Source organism: Mobula birostris, chromosome 15 (genome assembly GCF_030028105.1).
Source record: "Mobula birostris isolate sMobBir1 chromosome 15, sMobBir1.hap1, whole genome shotgun sequence".
Classification (NCBI taxonomy): Eukaryota; Metazoa; Chordata; class Chondrichthyes; order Myliobatiformes; family Myliobatidae; genus Mobula; species Mobula birostris.
The window spans coordinates 61,894,243-61,918,920 of NC_092384.1; the positions used below are offsets into that span (position 1 = coordinate 61,894,243).

Genomic DNA, 24,678 nt, shown 5'->3' on the forward strand with positions numbered 1-24,678 from the left:
CATTGACCCTATCTATACCCCTCATAATTTTGTATACCTCTGTCAAATCTCCTGTCAGTCTTCTACATTCTAAGGAATACAGTCCTCACCTATTCAATCTTTCCTTATAACTCCTGACCTGACAGCATCCTTGTAAATTTTCTCAATACCCTTTTAACCCTGTTTACATTTTTACTGTAGGTAGGTGACCAAAACTGCAAACAGTACTCCAAATTAGGGCTCAACAACGTCTTATACAACTTCAGCATAACATCCCATCTCTTGTACTCAATACATTGATTTATGAAGGCCAAAGTGCCTGCCAAAAAGTTTCTTTATGACCCTATCTGCCTAAAGTCATAGTCATGGCCATACTTTATTGATCCCGGGGGAAACTGGTTTTCGTTAAGGTTGCACCATAAATAATAAATAGTAATAGAAATAGTAATAGTAATAGTCATGGAAATAATAACTAATAATAGAATAGTAATTGAAAAATAGTAATAAATAAATAGTAATATGTAAATTATGCCAGTAAATTATGAAATAAGTCCAGGACCAGCCTATCAGCTCAGGGTGTCTGACTCTCCAAGGGAGGAGTTGTAAAGTTTGATGGCCACAGACAGGAATGACTTCCTATGACGCTCAGTGCTGCATCTCGGAGGAATGGGTCTCTGGCTGAATGTACTCCTGTGCCCACCCAGTACATTATGTAGTGGATGGGAGACATTGACCAAGATGGCAAGCAGCTTAGACAGCATCCTCTTTTCAGACACCACCGTGAGAGAGTCCAGTTCCATCCCCACAACATCACTGTTCATTTTTTTAAGACCTACCCTGGTTGGTCCTACTGAAGTGCAAAACATCATACATATCTGCATTAAATTCCATCTGCAATTTTTTCAGCCCATTTTTCCAGCTGATGCAGATCCTTCTGCAAGTCATGATGGCTTTCCTCACTATACACTACAACCCCCAATCTTGGTGTCATTGGCAAACCTGCTGATCCAGTTGACCACATTATCATCCAGATAATTCATATAGATGACAAACAACAAAGGACCCAGTTCTTATCACTGCAGCGCACCACTAATCACAGGTCTCCATTCAGAGAGGCAAACAAATACTTCCACTCTCTGGCTTCTCCCACAAAGCCAAAGTCCAATCCAATTTACTACCTCGTCTTGAATGCCGAGTGACTGAACCTTTTTGACCAACCTCCCATGCGGGACTTTGTCAAATGCCTTGCTAAATTCTATGCAGAAAACATCTACTGCCTTTCCTTCATCCACTTTCCTGGTAACTTCCTCGAAAACCTCAATAAGATTGGTTATACGTGACCCACGATGCATAAAGTCACCCTTAATCAGTCCATGTCTATCCACATACTTATATATCCAGCCCCTTAGAATACTTACCAATAACCTTCCACAACTGATGTCAGACTCATCGGCCTATAATTTCCTAGTTTTTGTTTAGGGTTTATGTTTTTAAACAGCAGAACAACACTGGCTATACTCCAATCTTCTAGTACCTCTCCTGTTGCTAAGGATGACTTATATATCTCTGCTAGAGCCCTGGAAATTTCTGCACTTGTCTCCTGTAGGGTCTGAAGGAAGACTTAGTCAGGTCCTGGGGTTTTATCCACACTGTTCTGCCTTAGGGTAGCAAACACTTTCTCCTCTGTAATTTGTGCAGGGTCCATGAAATTTAGCCTTCCTAATTTCTTTATTACGTGTTGTCTTGCATTTCCTGTATTCCATTAGCAGCTCATTAGTTCCCCCCTGCCTATATCTGCTATGCACCTCCTTTTTTCTCTTAACCAGAGCCACAATATCCCTTTAAAGCCAACTTTCCCTAAGTTGTTATCTTTACCTTTTATTCTGAGAGACACGTGCAAGCTTTGTACTCTCAAATTTTTGCTTTTGAAGGGCTCCAACTTACCAAGTACACCTTTGCCAGAAAGCAGGCTGTCCCAATCCACACTTGGCCAGATCGTTTCTGATACCATCAAAATTAGCCTTACTTCAGTTTAGAATATTAGCCTGTGGACCGGAACTCTCTTTTGCATAATTGCTTAAAACTAATGGCATTTTGGTCACTGGATACAAAGTGTTCCCCAACACAAACTCCTGTCACCTGCCCTGTCTCATTCTCCAACAGCATATCCAGTATCGCACGTTCTCTCATTGGGTCTTCCATGTACTGATGAAGGAAACTTTCCAGAACGCAATTGAAAAGGAATAGTCCATTTAAAGTATGGGATTCCCAGTCAATATGTGGAAAGTTAAAATCACCTACTATAACAACCTTGTTTTTCTTGTAATAATCTGTGATTTCTTCACAAATTTGTTCCTCTAAATCTCTCAAGACTGTTGAGTAGTCTGTAATATAGCCCCATTAACGTGGTCACACCTTCCATATTTCTCAGTTCCATTCATAACACCTCACTAGATGAGTTGTCCAGTCTATTATAGACGTGAGTCTTACTTCAGTGGTTGTTAAGTTGATGGAGGAGATCCTGAGAGGCAGGATTTATGAACATTTGGAGAGGTATAATATGATTAGGAACAGTCAGCATGGCTTTGTCAAGGGCAGGTCATGCCTTACGAGCCTGATTGAATTTTTTGAGGATGTGACTAAACACATTGATGAAGGAAGGGCAGTAGATGTAGTGTATCTGGATTGGTGACAACACCGGTGCCAAGCTGTATGGGTCCTAATGCCCTTCCCTTGGACAACATTGGTGGTGTGGAGAGGGGAGACTTGCAGCATGGGCAACTGCTAGTCTTCCGTACAACTTTGCCCAGGCCTGCGCCCTAGAAACCTTCCAAGGTGCAAATCCATGGTCTCACGAGACTAACGGATGCCCATAAAAAAATATGGATTTCAGCAAGGCATTTGATAAGGTACCCCATGCAAGGCTTATTGAGAAAGTAAGGAGGCATGGGATCCAAGGGGACATTGCTTTGTGGATCCAGAACTGGCTTGCCCACAGAAGGCAAAGAGCGGTTGTGGATGGGTCATATTCTGCATGGAGCTTGGTGACCAGTGGTGTGCATCAGGGATCTGTTCTGGGAACCTTACTCTTTGTGATTTTTATAAATGACCTGGATGAGGAAGTGGAGGGATGGGTTAGTAAGCTTGCTGATAACACAAAGGTTGGAGGTGTTGTGGATAGTGTGGCGGGCTGTCAGAGGTTACAGCAGGACATTGATAGGATGCAAAACTGGGCTGAGAAGTGGCAGATGGAGTTCAACCCAGATAAGTGTGAAGTGGTTCATTTTGGTAGGTCAAATATGATGGCAGAATATAGTATTAATGGTAAGACTCCTGCCAGTGTGGAGGATCAGAGGGATCTTGGGGTCCGAATCCACAGGACGCTCAAAGCAGCTGCGCAGGTTGACTCTGTGGTTAAGAAGGCGTACGGTGTATTGGCCTTCATCAATTGTGGAATTGAATTTAGGAGCCGAGAGGTAATGTTATGGCTATATAGGACCCTGGTCAGATCCCACTTGGAGTACTGTGCTCAGTTCTGGTCGCCTCACTACAGGAAGGATGTGGAAGCCATAGAAAGGGTGCAGATGAGAATTACAAGGATGTTTCCTGGATTGGGGAGTATGCCTTATGAAAACAGATTGAGTGAACTCAGCCTTTTCTCCTTGGAGTGATGGAGGATGAGAGGTGACCTGATAGAGGTGTATAAGATGTGAGAGACATTGATCGTATGGATAGTCAGAGGCTTTTTCACAGAGCTGAAATGGTTGCCACAAGAGGACACAGGTTTAAGGTGCTGGGGAGTAGGTACAGAGGAGATGTCAGGGGTAAGTTTTTTACTCGGAGAGTGGTGAGTGCATGGAATGGGCTGCCAGCAACGGTGGTGGAGGTGGATATAATAGGGTCTTTTAAGAGACTTTTAGATAGGTACATGGAGCTTAGAAAAATAGAGGGCTGTGGGGAAGTCTAGTAATTTCTAAGTTAGGGGCATGTCCGGCACAACTTTGTGGGCCAAAGGGCCTGTATTGTGCTGTAGGTTTTCTATGTTTCTAAGGCTTCCAAATTCTTTTTTATTTAACATTCAGTGATGTTAATTTATTTTTAAACCAAAGCACTGATGCCACTGAGATGGTCTCCTGGAATGATGTGCCATTTCAGTGTTTGAGGGGGCTTACCCACGTGATCCTTCCCTATAGAGCTTTCATTTTGGCTGCAGCAAGCTTCAATGCATCGCTCAGCGTATACTCTTGCAGCCTGGACTGTGCCAGTCGGCAACATTCCCTGATAGACATCTTGCTCTGCTGGAAGATTACTTAGTTTCAGGCAGACCAATTGGCATCTTGCACCACCAAGTTGACAATCTTTCAGCAGCGGTTGAAATCTGACTCGGTGAGTGTCCCCATTAATCAGAGAGTCCTCTGTTATGCAGCTGCTTGGGTTGACAAGGACAAGGACCCTTGTACCTTTCTCTGCACCCCCTTAGCAAATCCACAGTCCGCAAAGATGTGGGTGACAATCTCTTCCCCGCTGCAGCCTCCCTGAGAGCAGTATGCATGGAGGATGAAGTTATGTATGCACACTACAATAGGATCTGACTGTGAGGGCCCTGCTCCATGGCAACCAGGCAAAGTCTTGTTGCTTGTTGGTTAGTCCTAACGATGAGGCTAGATGACGTGGATTGATTGCTCTGGGAACTACTTCACAGAATCCTTTTCCTGCAATGTCTGCTGGACATTCAATGCTAACCACTGTCTGATGGACTTGTAGTCAAAGTGTTTGTTTAGAGAACTCATCTACATTTTAGCGACCAGCAATCTCAGGATGTACTAGTCAATGGTGTAGTAGAAATAACCTTGTAGTGAGCAGTACATGTTATTATTGGTATGATTCCATAATGTTCACAGTATTATTACCTGTTTCAGCTTAATTGCACTTTTCAAAAGCAAAAGCTTGTTTTACCACTTTACAGAAAAACTAACAAATAGGGTTACGTCACTTTTGTTCATCATATACCTGTCATGCTCAAAATCTATAAGCACATGTGCGAACATGATTGCATCTGGAAATTGGGCTGGCAATCTCCAGTACAGCTGCACTCATCCTTTATACGCCTGAATAAGCATGACATTCATCTCTGTTTTATGAACAAAACTCTGACCTTTATTTTGGCAAAGCAAGGAGCAAATCCCATATTGAGTTGCTTGGGAGATATGAAAGGTAACCCACTGGAACAGCAAAGGACTGGAAAGCACTCTACTCGACCCACAGTTCTCACAGATTTTCCAGTGTCTCACTGGCATTATTGCTGTAGCTGTAACATGAGGCTGTGAGAAGCTCCTACTTATCACAGTGGACAATGGCTCTTTTGTAAAATGTCCTTCCCAATGGAAACATAAAAAACCTACTACACAATACAGGCCCTTCAGGCAACAATGCTGTGCTGAACATGTACTTACTTTAGAAATTACCTAGGGTTACCCATAGCCCTCTATTTTTCTAAGCTCTATGTACCTATCCAGGAGTCTCTTAAAAGACCCTATCCTATCCGCCTCCACCACCGTTGCCGGCAACCCATTCCATACACTCACTACTCTCTGTGTTCTCAAAAAAAAAATTACCCTGACATCTCCTCTGTACCTACTTTCAAGCAACTTAAAACTGTGCCCTCTCGTGCTAACCATTCCAGCCCTGGGAAAAAGCCTCTGACCATCCACGCGATCAGTGCCTCTCATCATCTTGTACATCTCTACCAGGTCACCTCTCATTCTCCGCCGCTCCATGGAGAAAAGGCCAAGTTCACTCAACCTACTTTCATAAGGCATGCTCCCCAATCCAGGCAACATCCTTGTAAATCTCCTCTGCACCCTTTCTGTAGTTTCCACGTCCTTCCTGTAGTGAGGTGACCGGAACTGAGCACAGTACTCCTAGTGGGGTCTGACCAGGGTCCTATATAGCCATAACATTACCTCTCGGCTCTTAAACACAATCCCATGGTTGATGAAGGCCAATGCACTGTATGCCTTCTTAACCACAGAGTCAACCTGCGCAGCTGCTTTGAGCATCCTATGGACTCGCACCCCAAGATCCCTCTAATCCTCCACACTGCCAAGAGTCTTACTATTAATACTATATTCTGCCATCATATTTGACCTACCAAAATGAACCACCTCACACTTATCTGGGCTGAACTCCATCTGCCAGTTCTCAGCCCAGTTTTGCATCTTATCGATGTCCCGCTGTAACCTCTGACAGCCCTCCACACTAACCACAACACCCCCAACCTTTGTGTTAGCAGCAAACTTTCTAACTTATCTCTCAATGTTTATAATTACTTCTGATTATACAATTTTTTTTTTATAAATTCCATAGAAGATCATATAGTGCCACATTCAGCATGTAAATTAACTTGAAAAAAATTGATAAGCATGAAGTTAGAAACAATCATAATATTTCATTTATTGTTACCTGAGGGCTGACAAGCCCATCCAGGTGACTGACTCAGCTCTGTGACGAATCCAAGGATGGAGTAGAAAGACAGATGTGTTCAATTGGACTTTGTGTGTTGCAACTTCTGCACTGTAGAACACAAGTGGGGAAGTCTAGAACTTGCTGGAACCTGCACTGCCAGGCATTTTCCCACTCATTCAACTTGCCTAAATTGCATTGGAGCCTCATCACACCCTTTTCCCAGCTTAAATTCCCTCGTGTTATCTGCAAACATGGAAATCTTACATGTAGTTTTTATTTATTATACTTCACCAATTGCTGACTGAGAATCCTTCAGTTTTGGGGCCGGCTGGTGGCGCAATGACATCAGCGCCGGACTCTGGAACGGAGGTTCCCGGGTTCGAACCCAGTCGGGTCCACTCCCGAGTACGCTTTCCATCTGTGCCTGGTTGAGTGTCGAGATCGCAACTCAACCTCGTAAAATAAAGGGATAAATACTGCCAAATGTCTGTGTGAGGAATGGCGTGCCATGCAGTCTCTCTCTCTCTCTCACACTCCATTCCTTGTAAAAGCATGAAAAAGACATTGTCCCGCCAACATCGCACATGCACACATGCAGACGCACATGCACAGAAGCGAACGCAAGCACACGCCAAAAAAAAAAGAGAATCCTTCAGTTTCTAAAATAAGACCATAAGACACTGAAGTAGAAATAGGCCATTTGGCCCATGGAGTCTGCTCCGGCATTTGATCATGGTTGATCCTTTTTTTTTTTTTTACCCCTCCTCAGCCCCACTCCCCGGCCTTCTCCGTGTAACCTTTGATGCAATGTCCCATCAAGAACTTATCAAACTCTGCCTTAAATACACCCGACTTGGCCTCCTTAGCTGCCTGTGGTAATACATTCCACAAATTCACCACCGTCCCGCTAAAGAAATGTCTTCGCATCTCTGTTTTAAATGGATGCCCTCTATCCTGAGGCTGCGACCTCTTGACCTAGATTCCTCCACCACAGGGCACATCTTTTCCATATCTACTCTGTCTCGGCCTTTCAACATTTAAAAGGTTTCATTAAGATCCCCCTCCCCATTCTAAATTCCAGCAAGTACAGACCCAAAACTTTCAAATGTTCCTCATATGGTAACCCTTTCATTCCTGGAAACATCCTTGTGAACCTCCTCTGGAGCCTCTGGAGCCTCTGGAGCCTCTCCAATGCCAGCACATCTTTTCTAAGATGGGGGACCCAAAACTGTTCACAATACTCAGGGTGAGGTCTCACCAGTGCCTTATAACGCCTCAGCATCACATCCTTGCTCTTGTATATTTCAGTAAGGAAATGCAAGTGTTGCATTGAATTATATTTTGTCCACAGGGCTCACCACAGGCAGTGACTGTGAACAAACAAGCCACAGCCCCAATACATCTGGAACAGGGAGAAGGCTTGTTTAGAACAATAAATGTGTTGTTCAAATTGAGGGATTACTTCAGAACTTCAGTAAAAATAATCATCTGGGACTGACAAAATAATTACTTTTCGTAATTGGTGGGGGGGATCCACAAAAATGAAATGCAGTTCAGAACATTCATGACTGACTTCCAAAATAAAGCCCAATTTGACACTGCAATGACAATTTTAATCTCAAACTCAAGTAACATATCACAGAAAATATAATAAAAAATCCAGTACATGCTGCATATGGAGTCAGAGTACAGCATAGAAACAGATCCTTCAGCCATTCAGATCATTGACAATCGACAACAGACACGGCACCGATTCCTGTGGTACTCCACTAGCCCCAGGCCTCCAGTCAGAGAGGCAACCATCAACTACTTCTAGGTTCTCCTGCAAAGCCAATGTCTAATCTAATTTACTATCTTATCTTGAATGTCGAGTGACTGAACCTTCTTGACCAGCCTCCCATGTGGGACCTTGTCAACTGCCTTGCTAAAGTCCATGTAGACAATGTCCACTTCCTTACTTTTGTCAACTTTCCTGGTAACTGACTATCCTTAATCAGTCCGTGTCTATCCAAATACTTGTATATTTGGTCTCTTAGAACAGCTCGTAATAACTTTTCCACCACAGATATCAGGCTCATCAGCCCATAATTTCCTGTTTTATTTTTAGAGCATTTCTTAAACAATCCTCTGGTATATCATCTGTCGCTAAGGATTGTTTAAATATCTCTACTAGGGCTCCTGCAGTTTCTGCACTTGCCTCCCATAAGTTCTGATGGAACACCCTGTCAGGCCCTGGGGTTTTACCCATCCTAATTTGCCTCAAGACAGCAAACGCTTCCTCCTCTCTAATCTGTATGGAGTCCGTGAAGTCGTTGCTTTACCTTACTTCTATGGACTTTGTCCATCTCCAGAATAAATACAGATGCTAGAAATACATTTAAAATCTCCCCCCATCTCTTTTGGGTCCACACTTGGATTACCATTCTGACCTTCCAGAGGACCAAATTTGTCCCTTGCAATCCTTTTGCTCTTAAATCCTTTAGGATTCTATTTCACCTTGTCTGCTAAAGCAACCTCATGCCTTCTTTCAGCCCTCCTGTTTTCTTTATTAATTGTTCCAATACTCCACAAGCACCTCATTAGTTCCTACCTGCTTATATCTGCAAAGCACCTACTTTTCTTCATAACTACAGCCTCAATATCTCTTGAAAACTAAGGTTCCCCACACCTGTTATTTTTACCTTTTGATTCTGAGAGTCACATACAAGTTTTGTACTCTCAAAATTTCATATTTGAAAGCCTGTAGCGATGTGCTACACACAGCGCTAGAATAACCACACGGAGTCGGTGAGTTAGAGTTGCGATGAAAGAGATTTATTCAAACTTCGCCGCCCGCTTTAAAGCCTTCCCGTTCCCGCCCTCCCTGGGCGGGATTGCTGTGGGGAATGCATATTCCCAGACCCTTTCTGCGCGCGGGATTTTCCCCCTGCTGGTGAAGATGGCCTGGCGCCCTTTTTGGGGCCGGCCCTCTGCCTGCGCGCGCTGTTGTGAGCCGGTTCGTGTGTGCCAGAAAGTGGGTCGCCACATAACCCCCCCCCCCAGAACCGGTGATACCTCCCCCAATGTCCACAGTCTGGATCGGCCTCTGTTTGGGAGGTCTGCCCCTGCGCCGCGGAGCCTGAGCCTGGACCGGTTGCACCAAGTCCACATGGGCCGGTTTGAGTCGGTCCACCGTGAAAACCTCCTCTCTCCCCCCAATGTCCAGCACGAACGTACGAACGTGGACTCGTTGTTCCTGATCACCTTAAACGGTCCCTCATAGGGCTGCTATAGCAGTGCCCGGTGTCCACCCCGTCATACAGAAAGAAACTTACAGTTCTGCAGGTCTTTGGGTACGCAGGTCGGGCTCTGTCTGTGCTGTGAAGTGGGGATGGGGGCCAGGTTACCGAGCCTCTCTCATAGTCTGTCCAGGACTGCTGTGGGTTCTTCCTCTTGCGCCCTTGGGGCTGGTATGAACTCTCCTGGGACGACCAGGGGCGCGCCATACACCAACTGGGCCGACGAGGTGTGCAGATCCTCCTTGGGCGCCGTGCAGATTCCGAGCAGGACCCAGGGAAGCTCGTCCACCCAGTTAGGCCCCTCCATGTGGGCCATGAGAGCCGACTTCAGGTGACGGTGGAAGCGCTCCACTAGTCCGTTCGACTGTGGGTGGTAGGCAGTTGTGTGGTGTAGCTGTGTTCCTAAAAGGCTGGCCATAGCCGACCACAGGCTGGAGGTGAACTGGGCGCCCCTGTCGGAGGTAATGTGGGCCGGTACCCCAAAGCGTGCTACCCAGGTTGCGATCAGTGCTCGGGCACAGGATTCGGAGGTGGTGTCGGTGAGCGGGACTGCCTCTGGCCATCTGGTGAACCGGTCTATCATAGTTAGGAGGTACCGCGCTCCTCGCGACACTGGCAGGGGCCCCACGATATCCACATGAATGTGGTCGAACCTCCAACGGGTGGGTTCGAACCGCTGCGGCGGAGCCTTGGTGTGCCACTGCACCTTGGCCGTTTGGCACTGCATGCACGTTTTGGCCCATTCACTGACCTGCTTACGAAGTCCATGCCACACGAACCTGTTGGCGACCAGCCGGACGGTTGTCCTGATGGAGGGGTGCGCTAAGTTGTGAATAGACTCGAAAACCCGCCAGCACCAGGCTGCTGGGACGACGGGGCGGGGTTGGCCGGTAGCTACGTCACATAGTAGGGTCCTCTCACCTGGTCCTACGGGGAGGTCTTGAAGCTGTAAACCGGAGACTGCAGTCCTGTAACTGGGGATCTCAGTGTCTGCCTGCTGTGCCTCTGCCAGCGCTGCATAGTCCACCCCCTGGGACAGGGCCTGTATGGTAGGTCTGGAAAGTGCGTCCGCCACGATGTTGTTCTTTCCAGAGACATGCCGGATGTCCGTCGTGTACTCGGAGATGTAGGACAGATGTTGCTGCTGGCGGGACGACCAGGGGTCGGACACCTTAGTGAAGGCAAAGGTAAGCGGTTTGTGGTCTGTGAACGCGGTGAAGGGCCTACCTTCTAAGAAGTACCTGAAATGCCGGATTGCCAGGTATAGTGCCAATAGCTCCCGGTCGAAAGCACTGTATTTGAGTTCAGGTGGTCGTAGGTGTTTGCTGAGGAACGCCAGGGTTTGCCAGCGACCCTCGATGAGTTGTTCCAGCACTCCACCGACTGCTGTGTTGGATGCGTCCACTGTGAGGGCAGTAGGAATGTCTGTTCTGGGGTGTACTAGCATTGCGGCGTTTGCTAAGGCTTCTTTGGCTTTAACGAAAGCGGTTGCGGCCTCTTCGTCCCAGGTAATGTCCTTGCCCTTACCCGACATCAGGGTGAACAGGGGGCACATGGTTCGGGCTGCTGAGGGGAGGAAACGGTGGTAGAAATTCACCATACCTATGAATTCCTGCAAGCCTTTGATTGTGTTGGGTCGGGGGAAGTGGCGGACCGCGTCTACCTTGGTGGGCAGCGGAGTTGCCCCGTCTTTAGTAATCCTGTGGCCCAGGAAGTCGATGGTGTCGAGTCCGAACTGACATTTGGCTGGGTTGATTGTAAGGCCGAATTCGCTCAGGCGGGAGTAGAGCAGGCGGAGATGGGACAGATGCTCCTGCCGACTACTGCTGGCTATGAAGATGTCATCCAAATAGATGAACGCAAAGTCCAGGTCGCGTCCCACCACGTCCATTAGCCGCTGGAACGTCTGTGCGGCATTCTTTAGACCAAACGACATTCGGAGGAATTCGAAAAGTCCGAACGGGGTGATAAGTGCTGTTTTGGGGATGTCGTCCGGCTGTACAGGGATTTGATGGTATCCCCGGATGAGGTCTACCTTGGAAAAGATCCTTGCGCTGTGTAGGTTTGCTGCAAAGTCTTGAATGTGTGGCACAGGGTAGCGGTCTGGCATTGTAGCCTCGTCCAGTCTGCGGTAGTCACCGCATGGTCTCCAGCCCCCCGTTGCCTTGGGCACCATGTGAAGGGAGGAGGCCCATGGGCTGTCGGACCGTCGTATGATCCCTAATTCCTCCATCTTCTTGAACTCCTCCTTCGCCAGTCGGAGCTTGTCCGGGGGAAGCCTTCCAGCACGGGTGTGGAGGGGTGGTCCCTGGGTTGAGATGTGGTGCTGTACTCCGTGTCTGGGCATGGCTGCCGTGAACTGCGGTGTCAGTATTGATGGGAAATCCGCCAGGACCCTGGTGAATTCATCATCGGACAGCGTGATGGAGTCCAGGTGTGGGGCTGGCAACTGTGCTTCACCCAGGGAGAACGTTTGAAAAGTCTTGGCGTGGACTAATCGCTTCCCTTGCAGGTCGACCAGCAGGCTGTGGGCTCATAGAAAATCTGCCCCCAGCAGTGGTTGGGCCACGGCGGCCAGTGTGAAGTCCCACGTGAACCGGCTGGAGCTGAACTGTAGCCGCACCGTGCGGGTGCCGTAGGTTCGTATTGTGCTGCCATTAGCGGCCCTCAGGGTGGGTCCCGGTTCTCTGTTGCGGGTGTCGTAACTCGTTGGAGGTAAGACGCTGATCTCCGCTCCGGTGTCGACCAAAAAGCGGCGTCCCGACTGCTTGTCCCAGACGTACAGGAGGCTGTCCTGATGGCCAGCCGCCATAGCCATCAGCGGCGGTTGGCCCTAGCGTTTCCCGGGAATTTGCAGGGTGGTCTGCAGTGGCGGGCCTCTGTGCCCCACCACTGGTGGTAGAAACACCATTGTTCGTTGGGCTCCTCACTCCCGTCGCCGGGTTTTGTAGGCTCTGCTGCCAGGCCTGGTCTGGTCTGTCGTTGGGCACGCGGCTTGGTGATCTGTGCGATGGATGCCCCTCTCTCTTTCCTGGCATTCCACAGCAAATCTGCTCGGGCCGCCACCTCCCGGGGGTTGCTGAAATCTGTGTTGGACAGCAGCAGGCATATGTCCTCGGGCAGTTGCTCTAGGAACGCCTGCTCAAACATGAGGCAGGGTTTGTGTCCTTCAGCCAGGGCCAGCATCTTGTTCATTAATGCTGACGGCGGCCTGTCAACCGAACCATCCAGGTGCATTAAGCGGCGTGCTCGTTCGCGCCGTGAGAGTCCGAAAGTCCTTATGAGCAGGGTTTTGAATGCTGTGTATTTGCCGTCCTCCGGGGGCGACTGTATAAACTCCTCAACTTGTGCAGCTGTCTCCTGGTCGAGGGAGCTCAGCATGTAGTAGTAGCGAGTGGACTCCGAGGTTATCTGCCGAATGTGGAATTGTGCTTCTGCTTGTTCAAACCATAATTGGGGTCGCAGCGTCCAGAAGCTTGGCAGTTTTAACGAAACTGCATGAACACATGCAGTGTTGGTCATCTCTGGTCCAAATATCGTTTGGGCCGTCGGGGTCACCAATTGTAGCAGTGTGCTACACACAGCGCTAGAATAACCACACGGAGTCGGTGAGTTAGAGTTGCGATGAAAGAGATTTATTCAAACTTTGCGGCCTGCTTTAAAGCCTTCCCGTTCCTGCCCTCCCTGGGCGGGATTGCTGTTGGGAATGCATATTCCCAGACCCTTTCTGCGCGCGGGATTTTCCCCCTGCTGGTGAAGATGGCCTGGTGCCCTTTTTGGGGCCGGCCCTCTGCCTGCGCGCGCTGTTGTGAGCCGGTTCGTGTGTGCCAGAAAGTGGGTCACCACAAGCCTCCCACTTACCAAGTACTCCTTTGCCAGAAATCAACCTCTCCCAATCCACATTTGCCAGATCCCTTCTGATACCATCAAAATTGTCCTTTTTCCAATTTAGAATCTCAACCCATTTTTCCTTTCTGCATATTTACTTTGAAACTAATGGCATTGCGGTCACTGGATGCAAAATGTTCCCCGACACAAATTTCTGTCACCTAATCTGATTTATTCCCTAAAAACAGATCAAGTATCGCGTGCTGTCTTGCTGGGACTTCTATGTACTGATTAAGAAATCTTTCCTGAACACATTTGACAAACACTATCCCATCTAGTCCTTTTACACTATGGGAGTCCCAGTCAATATGGGGAAAACTAACATCACCAACAATAGCAACCTTGTGTTTCTTGCAACAGTCTGCAACCTCTCTACAAATTTGGTTCCCTAAATCCCTAGGACTGTTGAGTGGTCTGTAATATAGCCCATTAACCTGGTCATTTCTTTCTTATTACTGGGTTTCACCCATAATGCTGCACTAGATGAGTCCTCCAATCTGTCCTGGCTGAGAACTGCCGTGACATTTTCCTTGACTAGTAACACCATCCATCCCCCTTTAATCTTTCCTACTATGTTGCATCCAAAAGAATGGAACCCCAGAATACTGAGCTGCCAGTCCTGCCCCTCCTGCAACCAAGCTCGCTACTGGCTGTAATATCATGATTCCAAGCATTGATCCATGCCTTGAGCTTATCTGCCTTTCCGATGATACCTTGTAATGAAATGTACGCAGCTCAAGTAGATGCACCATGCTTAATCTTTTGATTCCTGACTTATTCTGAAGTTTAACAACATCTTGTTCCCCAATCTCCCCACTAACTGTTCTGGCACTCTGCTTTCCATCTCCCTGCAACTCTAGGTTAAAACCCCACCGTGCACCACTAGCAAACCTTCCAGCTAGGATACTAGCCCCCCTCCAGTTCAGTTGCAAACTGTCTTTTCTGTACAGATCCCACCTTCCCTGGAAGAGACCCCATTGATCCAAATATCTTACGGTCTCCCTTCTATACCAACTCCTTAGCCAAGTGTTAAATTGTATAGCCCTCCTATTTCTGGCCTCACTATCAGATGGCACAGGTAGCAATCCTGAGATCACAACCCCACCCTTTAAATTAGTGTTTAACTCCCTGAACTCACTTTGCAGAACCTCGTCTCTCTTCCTACCTATGTCATTGGACCGTGACCTCTGGCTGTTTGCCCTCCCAATAAAGCATGCTGAAGACTTGATTTGAGATATCCAAGACCGTAGCACCTGGGAGGCAATGTTCCATCCCCCGATCTCGTTTTGTCAAAACAATTTTCTTTCTGTTCCCCTAACTAATGAAACCCCTATCACCACAGCTCACCTCTTCTCTTCCCTTCCCTTCTGAGTCAGACAGCCAAACTCATTGCCAGATACCTGACCACCATGACTTTCTTCTGCTTGGTCATCTTCACCACCCACCCCAGAAGTATCCAAATTAGTATACTTTTTGTCGATGGGGATGGCCACGGGTGCTCTGAGTTGGCTGTTTAATCCCTTTCCCCTTCCTGACTGTCATCCAATTTCCTGTGTCCTGCAGCTTGTGTGTAATTGTCTCTCTATATGTCCAATATATCACCACTCAGCCCCCTAAGTAATCTAGAGTTCATCCCTTTCCAGCTTCAACTCCTTAACATGGATTGTTAGAAGCTGCAGCCGGATGCAATTCTCGCAGATGTTGCCGTCAGGGACACTGGAGGTCTCCCTGACTTCCCACGTCCCGCAAGAGGAGCATTCCACTGTCTAAAATAAAAACAAAAAAATACCTAAAATAAAAGCAACAAATGCTGGAAATACTGAGTAGATCAGACTGCACCTTGTGGGAAAAGAAAAATAAGTTTTGGTTTTAGGTTGAGGATACAATGAACCTCAGTCTGAATGAATAGAACAGGAAGCATATACCCCACTGTATAATTAACCTGGTTTACTCAGCGCCAGCAAATAATCAGAGTAAGATTTTTCTAAAATATTAAAATAGGTGGTGAATATAGGAAGCATTAAGAATACAATTTGATAGGGTGAAGATATTCTACCATTTTTCATTCAACTCAAACAGTATCTATAACCAAAAATTCTGATAAATACAATGCCCATCTGTTATCAAAATCTTTGAGCATAAGTATAAATCTGTATCTGCCCTTAATTTCAATAGTTCAGGAAGTTATTCCTGTTGTGTTACTACAGCCAGTTTTCATTGTGCCCTGAGTTTTGTTAAGCTTTAGCAGCCAATTTAATACAACCTGTAATACTCAATGCATTTAACCACCGCTGTACCATCAATAAGAGTGCCTGCTGCTCCATTGCTTACCTGCACTTTGGTTGACCTGACCACCTGGCTAGGCTTCCTGTGCCTACACACAAACAGAGGCTGAAGAATGCAGCGCTGCTAAAGGAGACTATGAAGAATTGGTTGGAAGAAGCAGATGAGCAAATTTGGGATTGCTTTGAGTTGGTGGACTGGACCATGTTAAAGGATGTGTCAGTGACCCTAAATGAAATGCTAGTCATTACTGACTTCGTAAAGACATGTGTGTAACTATAAAAACATTCTGAGTCTTTCCCCACAAGAAGCCATGGAAAAAAACAGGTGATTTGTATTTTGCCGAGGGCTAGCTCTGTAGCATTTAGGGCTGGTGGCCCAAAGTCATAGGAGAAGTTGACGCACAAACTCCAGAAAGTTGTTGTGAGTGCAAAGGGCCAATCTTGAACTAAACTGGAATCACAGATGGATGCTCAGCACCTCTGGCAGGGTCTGGACAATATAAGGCACCTCCTGCAAGGCGAGGTTGGTAGCATAAGTGGCAATGACTCATCACTCACAGTTGACTCAAAAGCTTTTATATAGGCTTTGATAGGGAGAACTATGACATACCCACATGGGCCCCCACATCTCCGGATAACTCTGTAATCTCAATCTCTGTGAACAATGTTCAATGGTCTTCCAAAGGGTCAATAGGCAAAAGGTGTCTGATCCAGACAGAGTACCTGACCATGTACTAAAGATGTGTGTGGACCAACTGACTGGAGTACTTATAGATGTATTCAACTTCTTGCTTCTGCAGTCTGAGATTCGCATTTGTTTCATAAAGCTATCTGTTGCACCAATGCCCAAGGAGAGTGTGGTGACCTACCCAAATGGCAACTGTACAGTGGCACTCACAGCAACTGTAATGAAGTGCTTCAAGGTTGCTTGCAGCACATAGCAACTCTTGCCTCAGAGATGACCTGGTTGTACTCCAGTTTGCCTACCATCACAGTAAGTCAGCAGCAGATGCTACCTCTCTGGCTCTTCATTCTGCTCTGAACCATCAGGGCAAAATCCCAGGCTGCTGTTCATCTTCTACAGCTTGGCCTTTGACACAAATATACCATTCAAACACATTGTCAAGCTTCCGGACCTGGGCCATCAGTACCTATCTTCACAATTCAGCTTCCTCATCAGCAGACCTCAGTCAGTGAAGATCAGTAACAACATCTTTGTCGCACTGATCATCAACCCAAGTGTACCTCAAGGCTGTGTGATAAGCCCCCTGAAATGCTTTCTGTACGCAGCTGACTATGGCTAAGCAGAGTTGCAATGCCATTTTCAAATTTGCCGAGAGCGCCACTGTTGTGGGCGAATCACAGGTGGCTTACCAGAGCAAGACAGAACACCTAGTTGAGTGGTGTCATAACAGCACTCTGCACGAACAAAGGTAAAGAGCTGATTGTTGATTGCTGGAAGGGGAAGGAGGATATACATGAACCAGTCTACATTCAGGGATCGGCAGTGGGAGAGACAGCAGCTTTAAATTCTTGGGCGCAGCACATAGATGCTGAAGGAAGTTGAGGAAATTTGGCTTGTGACTGAGCATTCAGACATCTACCAGTGTACTGTTGCAAGTATCCTGACTGGTTGCATTGTGGTATGGTATGGCAATTTAAATATGCAGGAATGTAAAAAGCTGTGAGAGATCAATGAACTCTGCCCTATCCCTCCACTGGCAGTCATATCTATAGGAGGTACCAGCTCAAAAAAGGAATGTCCGTCATCAAGGATCCCACCGTCTGAACACATGCCTTCTCACAGCTACAATTGGGCAGGCTTACAGAATCCTGAAGTCCCAGAGCACCAGCTGCAAGAACAGCTACCTCCCTTCAGCCATTTGGTTCTTGAACAAACTGGCAAAATCCTAATAATTACAATTTAGCAACACTATGACAACTTTGTACTAAAATAGACTTTGTTTTTTCCTATTCTAATTGTGCATAATTTATCCTCAATTTTAAGTTTTTTTAATGATGTTGCTTATACTGTTTTTGTGGCCTGTGATGCTACTGCAAGTAAATTTTTCATTGCACCTGAAATAAAGTATGACAATAAATTTGACTTTGACTTTGATAATAGCTAACCTTTGAAAAGCAGCCCACAAGCTTTTCAAAGATTATTTTAAAGATTACAGTATATTCAACTTGATTCCAGAGTATTGAAACGAGTTCTTTCTAGCTGTTAATCGAAAGTGGCAAGAGGATATTTACCCTATGATTTGCAAATGAAGTCCTCACTCTATGCCTTTGATAGATACACTGTAAGCACTTAAAGTTATATTACATATTGCATCATGCATTTTACACTAGAAAAGAATCAAACTGAACTTTAATGGGCAAGACTAAGATTCTAATTATTCTTAGTCTAGAGCCATTTCCAAGTTTCCATCTGGATCTTAGGAAATCAGACGCGTGGTTTTAGCTTGACAGTTGTTACTGTTGATATATTTTGGATAGATTTGTGATGCAATCTCTCCAAAGGCAATTAAGTTTGCCAAAAGATACAATGGAGTTTAAAAATTATGAGCTGGTGGATTATTTCCAAATGGCCGTGCTGCCAGAGTTCCAACTCTGCGTCCCTCTGGAAGTTTGTTTAGTTTTGTTTTGCATTTCTTTTTTGTTTTTCATTATAGAAAGTAACTGAGCATTTATAGTCTTCTGATATTTAGTATTTGAAAATTTCACAATATGCTGTGATAAATAACGTTCTTTCTATGGGTAAACTCTTCTTTTTCTCGTCTCCAAAAGTATTTAAGATGTTGTAGTGTCATAGATTTATGCCAACTACCCACAAACTTTTATTAGAATCCCCCAGATAAGCTTTGATATGGTGTTGAAATATGGTTGTGACAGCTGTCACCTCGCCTTTTGACTTGCCTCCAGCCTTTGATATGCTCATGTCTTCCTCTAATGCATCCTGCTGTCTTCCAGTTAACTCTATTCTTAACCATTCTGTCATTGATCATCAGAAACATCTTCACTTCTTATGTTTTTAAACTATTAAGTCTGGGGTCACCATGAATCTGGCCTTTATGTCTTCTTATTTGCTCCTCAAAAAATATCAACATGTTTACCAGATTTACCTCTCCCCTAACCCTCCTGCCTCCCCTATCCCCTACTCCAACTCTCTTTACTAACCTACAATCCTTGAAGTCAGATTGCTTGTGCAGTAGCCAATACAGGTCGCACAGATTCCTCATTCCAAATAATAGGGTGCTGGAAGTCATTCTCTTCAGTTTACACCAAAACTTCCAAATATCCATTCCCTCTGCCTGGCAACTCTGTGAAACAGAACCAATTTATTCCCAGTTGATTCCAAATGAAGCTTCACATTTCATTTTCAAGTCTGCTTATTTCATCATTCAAAACAATAGCAGGCTCCACTGCTGCCTTGGCTCACTAGCTGCTGAGATTTTCATTTGTCTGTTTACCTCAGGATGACTAATCCAATGCTGTGCACTCCCCACTCTTTGCCCAAGGTCTAAACTACTCAACCACCTGTGGCTATCCTTGTCCTTAACTCATGGCTGTGACCCATAACCCCTATGCTTCCAAAATCTAAGAGTTTACATTCAAGCAGTGTCTTGGTTCTGAAATTCTCATTCTATTTTTTCAAACTCCTCTTTAGTTTCATCCCATTTTATCTCCCGCAGTCCTAAAATTCTCCAAGATATCCATTTGGGCCCCTTGGTCAACCCTAAGTTTGATTGCCGCACCCTTATTGAACTTGCAATGGTTTTAAGCCTCTAACCTCTGTGATTTTTGTTTTGGTTCTCTCAGCCTTGTCAACTCCTCTACATCTTTTAAGATAAACCTTTCCTTTTTTGTCCAAGATTTTAATATTAATCCTAATATCTTCTCTTTCTTTTTCCAATATTTTTTTATTGATTTCTATATAGAAGAATACAGAGTTCAAGAGAATAAATATTATAAAACAAAAGAAAAATATAATAATATATTAATACCAGATACAGTATACAGTAAAAATATAATACCAGATACAGTATACTGAATCACATTAACAAACTCCTTACTCTATATTCAAATGGTTTAGATTAATTCGTATATTAGAATATAAACAATTTTATTTTGAAAAAAGGATCCACACCCACTACCAAAGTTGAAGCTGTTTGGGAAAAAAAAGAAATATGTTAACCCTCTCATTGCCAGCATCATTCTAGTGAATCTTCTCTGTACCCTCTCCAACGTCAGCACATCCTTTCTTAAATAAGGAGACCAAAACTGCCCACAGTACTCCAAGTGAGGTCTCACCAGCACCTTATAGAGCCTCAACATCACATCCCTGCTCCTATACTCTATCCCTCTAGAAATGAATGCCAACATTGCATTCGCCTTCTTCACTACCAACTCAACCTGGAGGTTAACCTTAAGGGTATCCTGCACGAGGACTCCCAAGTCCTGTTGCATCTCGGAACTTTGAGTTCTCTCCCTGCTTAAATAATAGTCTGCCCATTTATTTCTTCTGCCAAAGTGCATAACCATACACTTTCCAACATTGTATTTCATTTGCCACTTCTTTGCCCATTCTTCCAATCTATCCAAGTCTCTCTGCAGGCTGTCCGTTTCCTCAGCACTACTGGCCCCTCCACCTATCTTCGTATCATCAGCAAACTTAGCCACAAAGCCATCTATTTCATAATCCCTATCGTTGATGTACAATGTGAAAAGAAGCGGCTCCAACACGCACCCCTGTGGAACACCACTGGTAACTGGCAGCCAACCAGAATAGGATCCCTTTATTCCCACTCTCTGTTTCCTGCCAATCAGCCAATGCTCTATCGACGTATGTAACTTCCCCATAATTCTATAGGCTCTTATCTTGTTAAGTAGCCTCGTGTGGCATCTTGTCAAAGGCCTTCTGAAAATCCAAATATACAACATCCAATGCATCTCCCTTGTCTAGCCTACTGGTAATTTCCTCAAAAAATTGTAATAGATTTGTCAGGCAGGATCTTCCTTTAAGGAATCCATGCTGAGTTCTGCCTATCTTGTCATATGCCTCCAGGTACTCTGTAACCTCATCCTTGACAATCGACTCCAACAACTTCTCAACCACCAATGTCAAGCTAACAGGTCTTGTTACAAGTGGTTTCATATTAAGAATTACATCAAATATATTCTTATCAGTCTATTAGGAAATGTAAATAATTGAGATCGCAGAAAATCTCTCATTTGTAAGTACCAGAAAAAATGGGTTTTTGGTAAATTATATTTAGTTGACAATTGTTCAAACGAAGAAAGACTTCCTCCCATGAACAGATCCTAGAAGCATGTAATACCCAATCTTTCCCATTGTTTAAAGACTACATCAGTCATAGAAGGCTTAAAAAAAAATTTTAAAAATGGGACTAGAAAGGGAGAATCTCAATAAACCAAAGTGTTTTCAAAATTGTATCCAAATCCTTAAAGTATGTTTGACTACCACATTTTCAGTTATCTTACTGAAGGATAAAGGGAGTTTAATACCTTCTCAAACTGCTGTCAATTTTTCATTTGAGGAGAGCATTGCGAAAACCCTTGGGACATTTTTGTTTTGTTGAAGGAGTTTATCAATACCAACTGTTGTTGATTACATTGTCTCCTAGTTCTGGATTATCAACTTGAGAAAATGCCTTTCACTATCTACCATCTCAAGCAATCTCAGAATGTTATGTTTTAGTGGGATCACCTCTCAGTTTTCTGAATGTCTTCAACTAAGTACTTCGAAAATGTGAGCAGAACTGGGTTGAGCATAACAGTCTGCTCTACCTTTGATCAACATCAAGAGAGGAGCTTGCACAGGTGGATTGGAGGAGGATACTGTGGGCGGTGGGGGGGATGACGGCAGAGCAGATATAGCTGAAGTTTCTGGGAATATTTCACAATGTGCAGGATAGATATATCCCAAAGACAAAAAAGTTCTCAAATGGCAGGGGTAGGCAACCGTGGCTGACAGAGGAAGTTGAGGACTGCATAAAAACCAAGGAAAGGGCATATAAGGTAGCAAAAGTTGGATGATTGGAAGCTTTTATAATCCAACAAAAGGCAAATTTTAAAAAAGCTATATGAAAGGAAAATATGAAATATGAGGGCAGACTAGCCAATAATATAAAGTAGGATACCAAAAGTTTCTTCAGTTATATAAAGAGTAAAAGGGAGTTGAGGGTTGATGTTGGACCACTGGAAAATGACGCTGGTGAGTTAGTAATGGGAGACAAAGAAATAGCAGATGAACTTAATGGATACTTTGTATCTGTCCTCACTGTGGAAGACACTGGTAGTGTGTCAGAGCTCCCGGAGTGTCAGGGAGTAGGAGTGAGTGCTATTGCTATTACAAAGGAAAAATTGCTAGGCAAACCCACGAGGTCTTAAGGTGGATAAGTCACCTGGACCGGGTGGACTACATCCCAGAGTCCAGAAAGAAGTTGCTGAAGAGATAACGGATGCTTTGGTCATGATCTTTTAAGAATCACTTGATCCAGGCATGGTCCTGGAGATTGCAAATGTCACTCCACTCTTTGAGAAGGGAGGAAAAAGAAAAGAAATTATAGGTCAGGTTAGCCTAACCTCAGTTGGGAAAGTGTTGCAGTCTTTTATTAAGGATGAGGTTTTGAGGTACTTGGAGACTGGAGGACATGCTTTGAAGGCTGGGGGGGGGGGGGAGTTCAAAGGGGTTGTGAGAGGGCAGTTTTTTACTCAGCGTCCTGACTGCCTGGTATGATGGTAGAGGCAAATACTTTCAGCGACTTTTAAGAGACATTTGGATAGGCATATGGATGCAAGGAAGATGTTGGGATGTGGACACGTTGTAGGTAGGAAGGGATAGTGCTTGGGTGTGTTTGATTTCCTTTTAACTGGTTCAGCACAGCATTGTGGGCTGGATGGCCTAATTCTGTGCTGTACTATTCTATGGTTTTTTTGTCATTATGCAAGTCCAAGGACATGCTTTGAACACCATAAATATTTTTATGGCATTTTGTTCATCAGAAGCTACTCTTTTTTTTTTCCATTCCTCCTAGCAAATGTGACTAATGAGATATTTTGCCATACATTTCCACCGCTAATTTCTTGTCTACTTATTAAAATTGTAATCATTATTTTGCTGGTTTTTACATCATACTTGTAGTTATCTTCTCTGCCACATTTGTATCATCAGCAAATTTGTTTCTGTTCTTGTTAATGGAAGCCTACGAGAGGGCAGGCATTCCCAACCTAGGGTCCACAGACCTTTTGGTTAATGATAGGGGTCCATTGCATAAAAAAGGTTGCGAAGCCCTGGTTCAGGTTGACCTTGGAATATGTTAAATGGTCAGCACAACACTGTGGGCCAAAAGGCCTGTACCGTGCTGTGCTGTTCTATGTTAATTCTTTTTCTTTAAAGATGAATATTAACTTTATTTGTCACATGTACATCAAAACATTGAGTGAACTGTGTTACTTGACTCAAATCAAACCGGAAAGAATTGTACTAAACAACCTCACAAATGTCACTACACTTCTGGTTCCAACACAGCAAGCCAAAAATTCACATACACCTAACCATACATCTTTGGAATGTGGGAGGAAACCAGAACACCCAGAAGAAACTCACGCAGTCACGGGATGAACCTATGAACTCCTTACAGGCGGCGGCGGGAATTGTAAAATGTTGTGTTAAGTGCTACACTACCATGCTATCAACTAGGTTGTTAAAGTAAATCACAGAAAATGCATTTGATGACCCATAAACTCCAACCTGTATTCTGAAAACAACTCAAATATTTTTTCCTGGCTGACTATTTTTCATTTAGCTAATTTTGTCACAGATTATGATCCCAGCTCCTTGGAATTGGTAAATTGCTTTTTGGAATGGCAATTGTATACATAATTTTTTACTCTTTGATGATTACTTAATTAATGGATGATTGATGAGTTTATACAGTAACAATAATGCATTATAGTTTACTTAATTGCAGTTGCAATACATCCTATTTTAAATGAAAGTGGAGTCAAAAGATCTTAAAATTAAAAGATTAATTTGTTTTTATATTCCAGAGCATAAATAGCAACATGGAACAGAATAACATGATTACCAAAAAGAAGATGAGTGACTTTGCGCTGCTGGGAAGGGTACTTTTTTGATTTGTTTACACAGTACAGAAAAAATGCACTAAGATGCAGACAGTGGGAATTTATGGGTACAAGTCCCAGTCTACATTCCACAATGATCATTCCTGATGATGTAGTCTTACCATTACCTAGTCCCCTACAATTGACATCCAGGTGGCTATTAATTTAGAGTTAAATTGGACTAACCACATAAATAGCATGTCTCTAAGAGGGGGTTAGAGCCAGATAAGCTGCACCAAATAACTCACATCCTTACACAGCAAGGCCTTTCCAGCATTTACTTGCCGCAAGTCAGCGGTGTTATGGAATGCTTTCTTTTTGCCTAGATGAGTAAAGTATCAAAACTTTCGCCATCCAGGACATAACAATGATTGGTCCTGTCTTTAACTTGAAATTGTTTGGTCTTCCATCAATCAGCTTTGTCACTTATTCGCCTTACCACCAGGGAATAGTGGTTGCAGTGTGTACCATCTGCAAAATTCACTAGAAGGGTTGCCTCAGCCCCTCCAACTGTATCTCCCTAGCTATTATTGTCTACTACCAAGAAGGAAAAGGGCAAAGAAGTGTCTGCAGCTCCTCCTCCCAGTCACACATTATTCAGTTTTGTAAATGGACTGGGGTTATATCAT

General features: G+C 44.6%; 2 protein-coding genes across 19 annotated transcripts in view; one reads left to right on the forward strand and one right to left on the reverse strand.

Annotated features, from left to right (window-relative positions):
- The window catches only part of LOC140210700 (rifampicin phosphotransferase-like), a 208,439-nt gene that overhangs the window by 138,356 nt on the left and 45,405 nt on the right, over positions 1-24,678 (forward strand). For all 5 annotated transcript variants that reach the window (XM_072279895.1, XM_072279897.1, XM_072279896.1 and 2 more), the window contains one exon: positions 23,975-24,049. In XM_072279895.1, the coding sequence (XP_072135996.1) occupies positions 23,975-24,049 (75 nt within the window). The remainder of the gene's footprint in view (positions 1-23,974; positions 24,050-24,678) is intronic.
- LOC140210701 (uncharacterized) overlaps positions 1-24,678 on the reverse strand; it is a 181,250-nt gene that overhangs the window by 52,340 nt on the left and 104,232 nt on the right. For 6 of the 14 annotated variants that reach the window (XM_072279903.1, XM_072279901.1, XM_072279905.1 and 3 more), the window contains one exon: positions 19,079-19,221. The exons of the other annotated variants lie outside the window; for them this stretch is intronic. In XM_072279903.1, the coding sequence (XP_072136004.1) occupies positions 19,079-19,221 (143 nt within the window). The remainder of the gene's footprint in view (positions 1-19,078; positions 19,222-24,678) is intronic. 14 annotated transcript variants of the gene reach the window in all.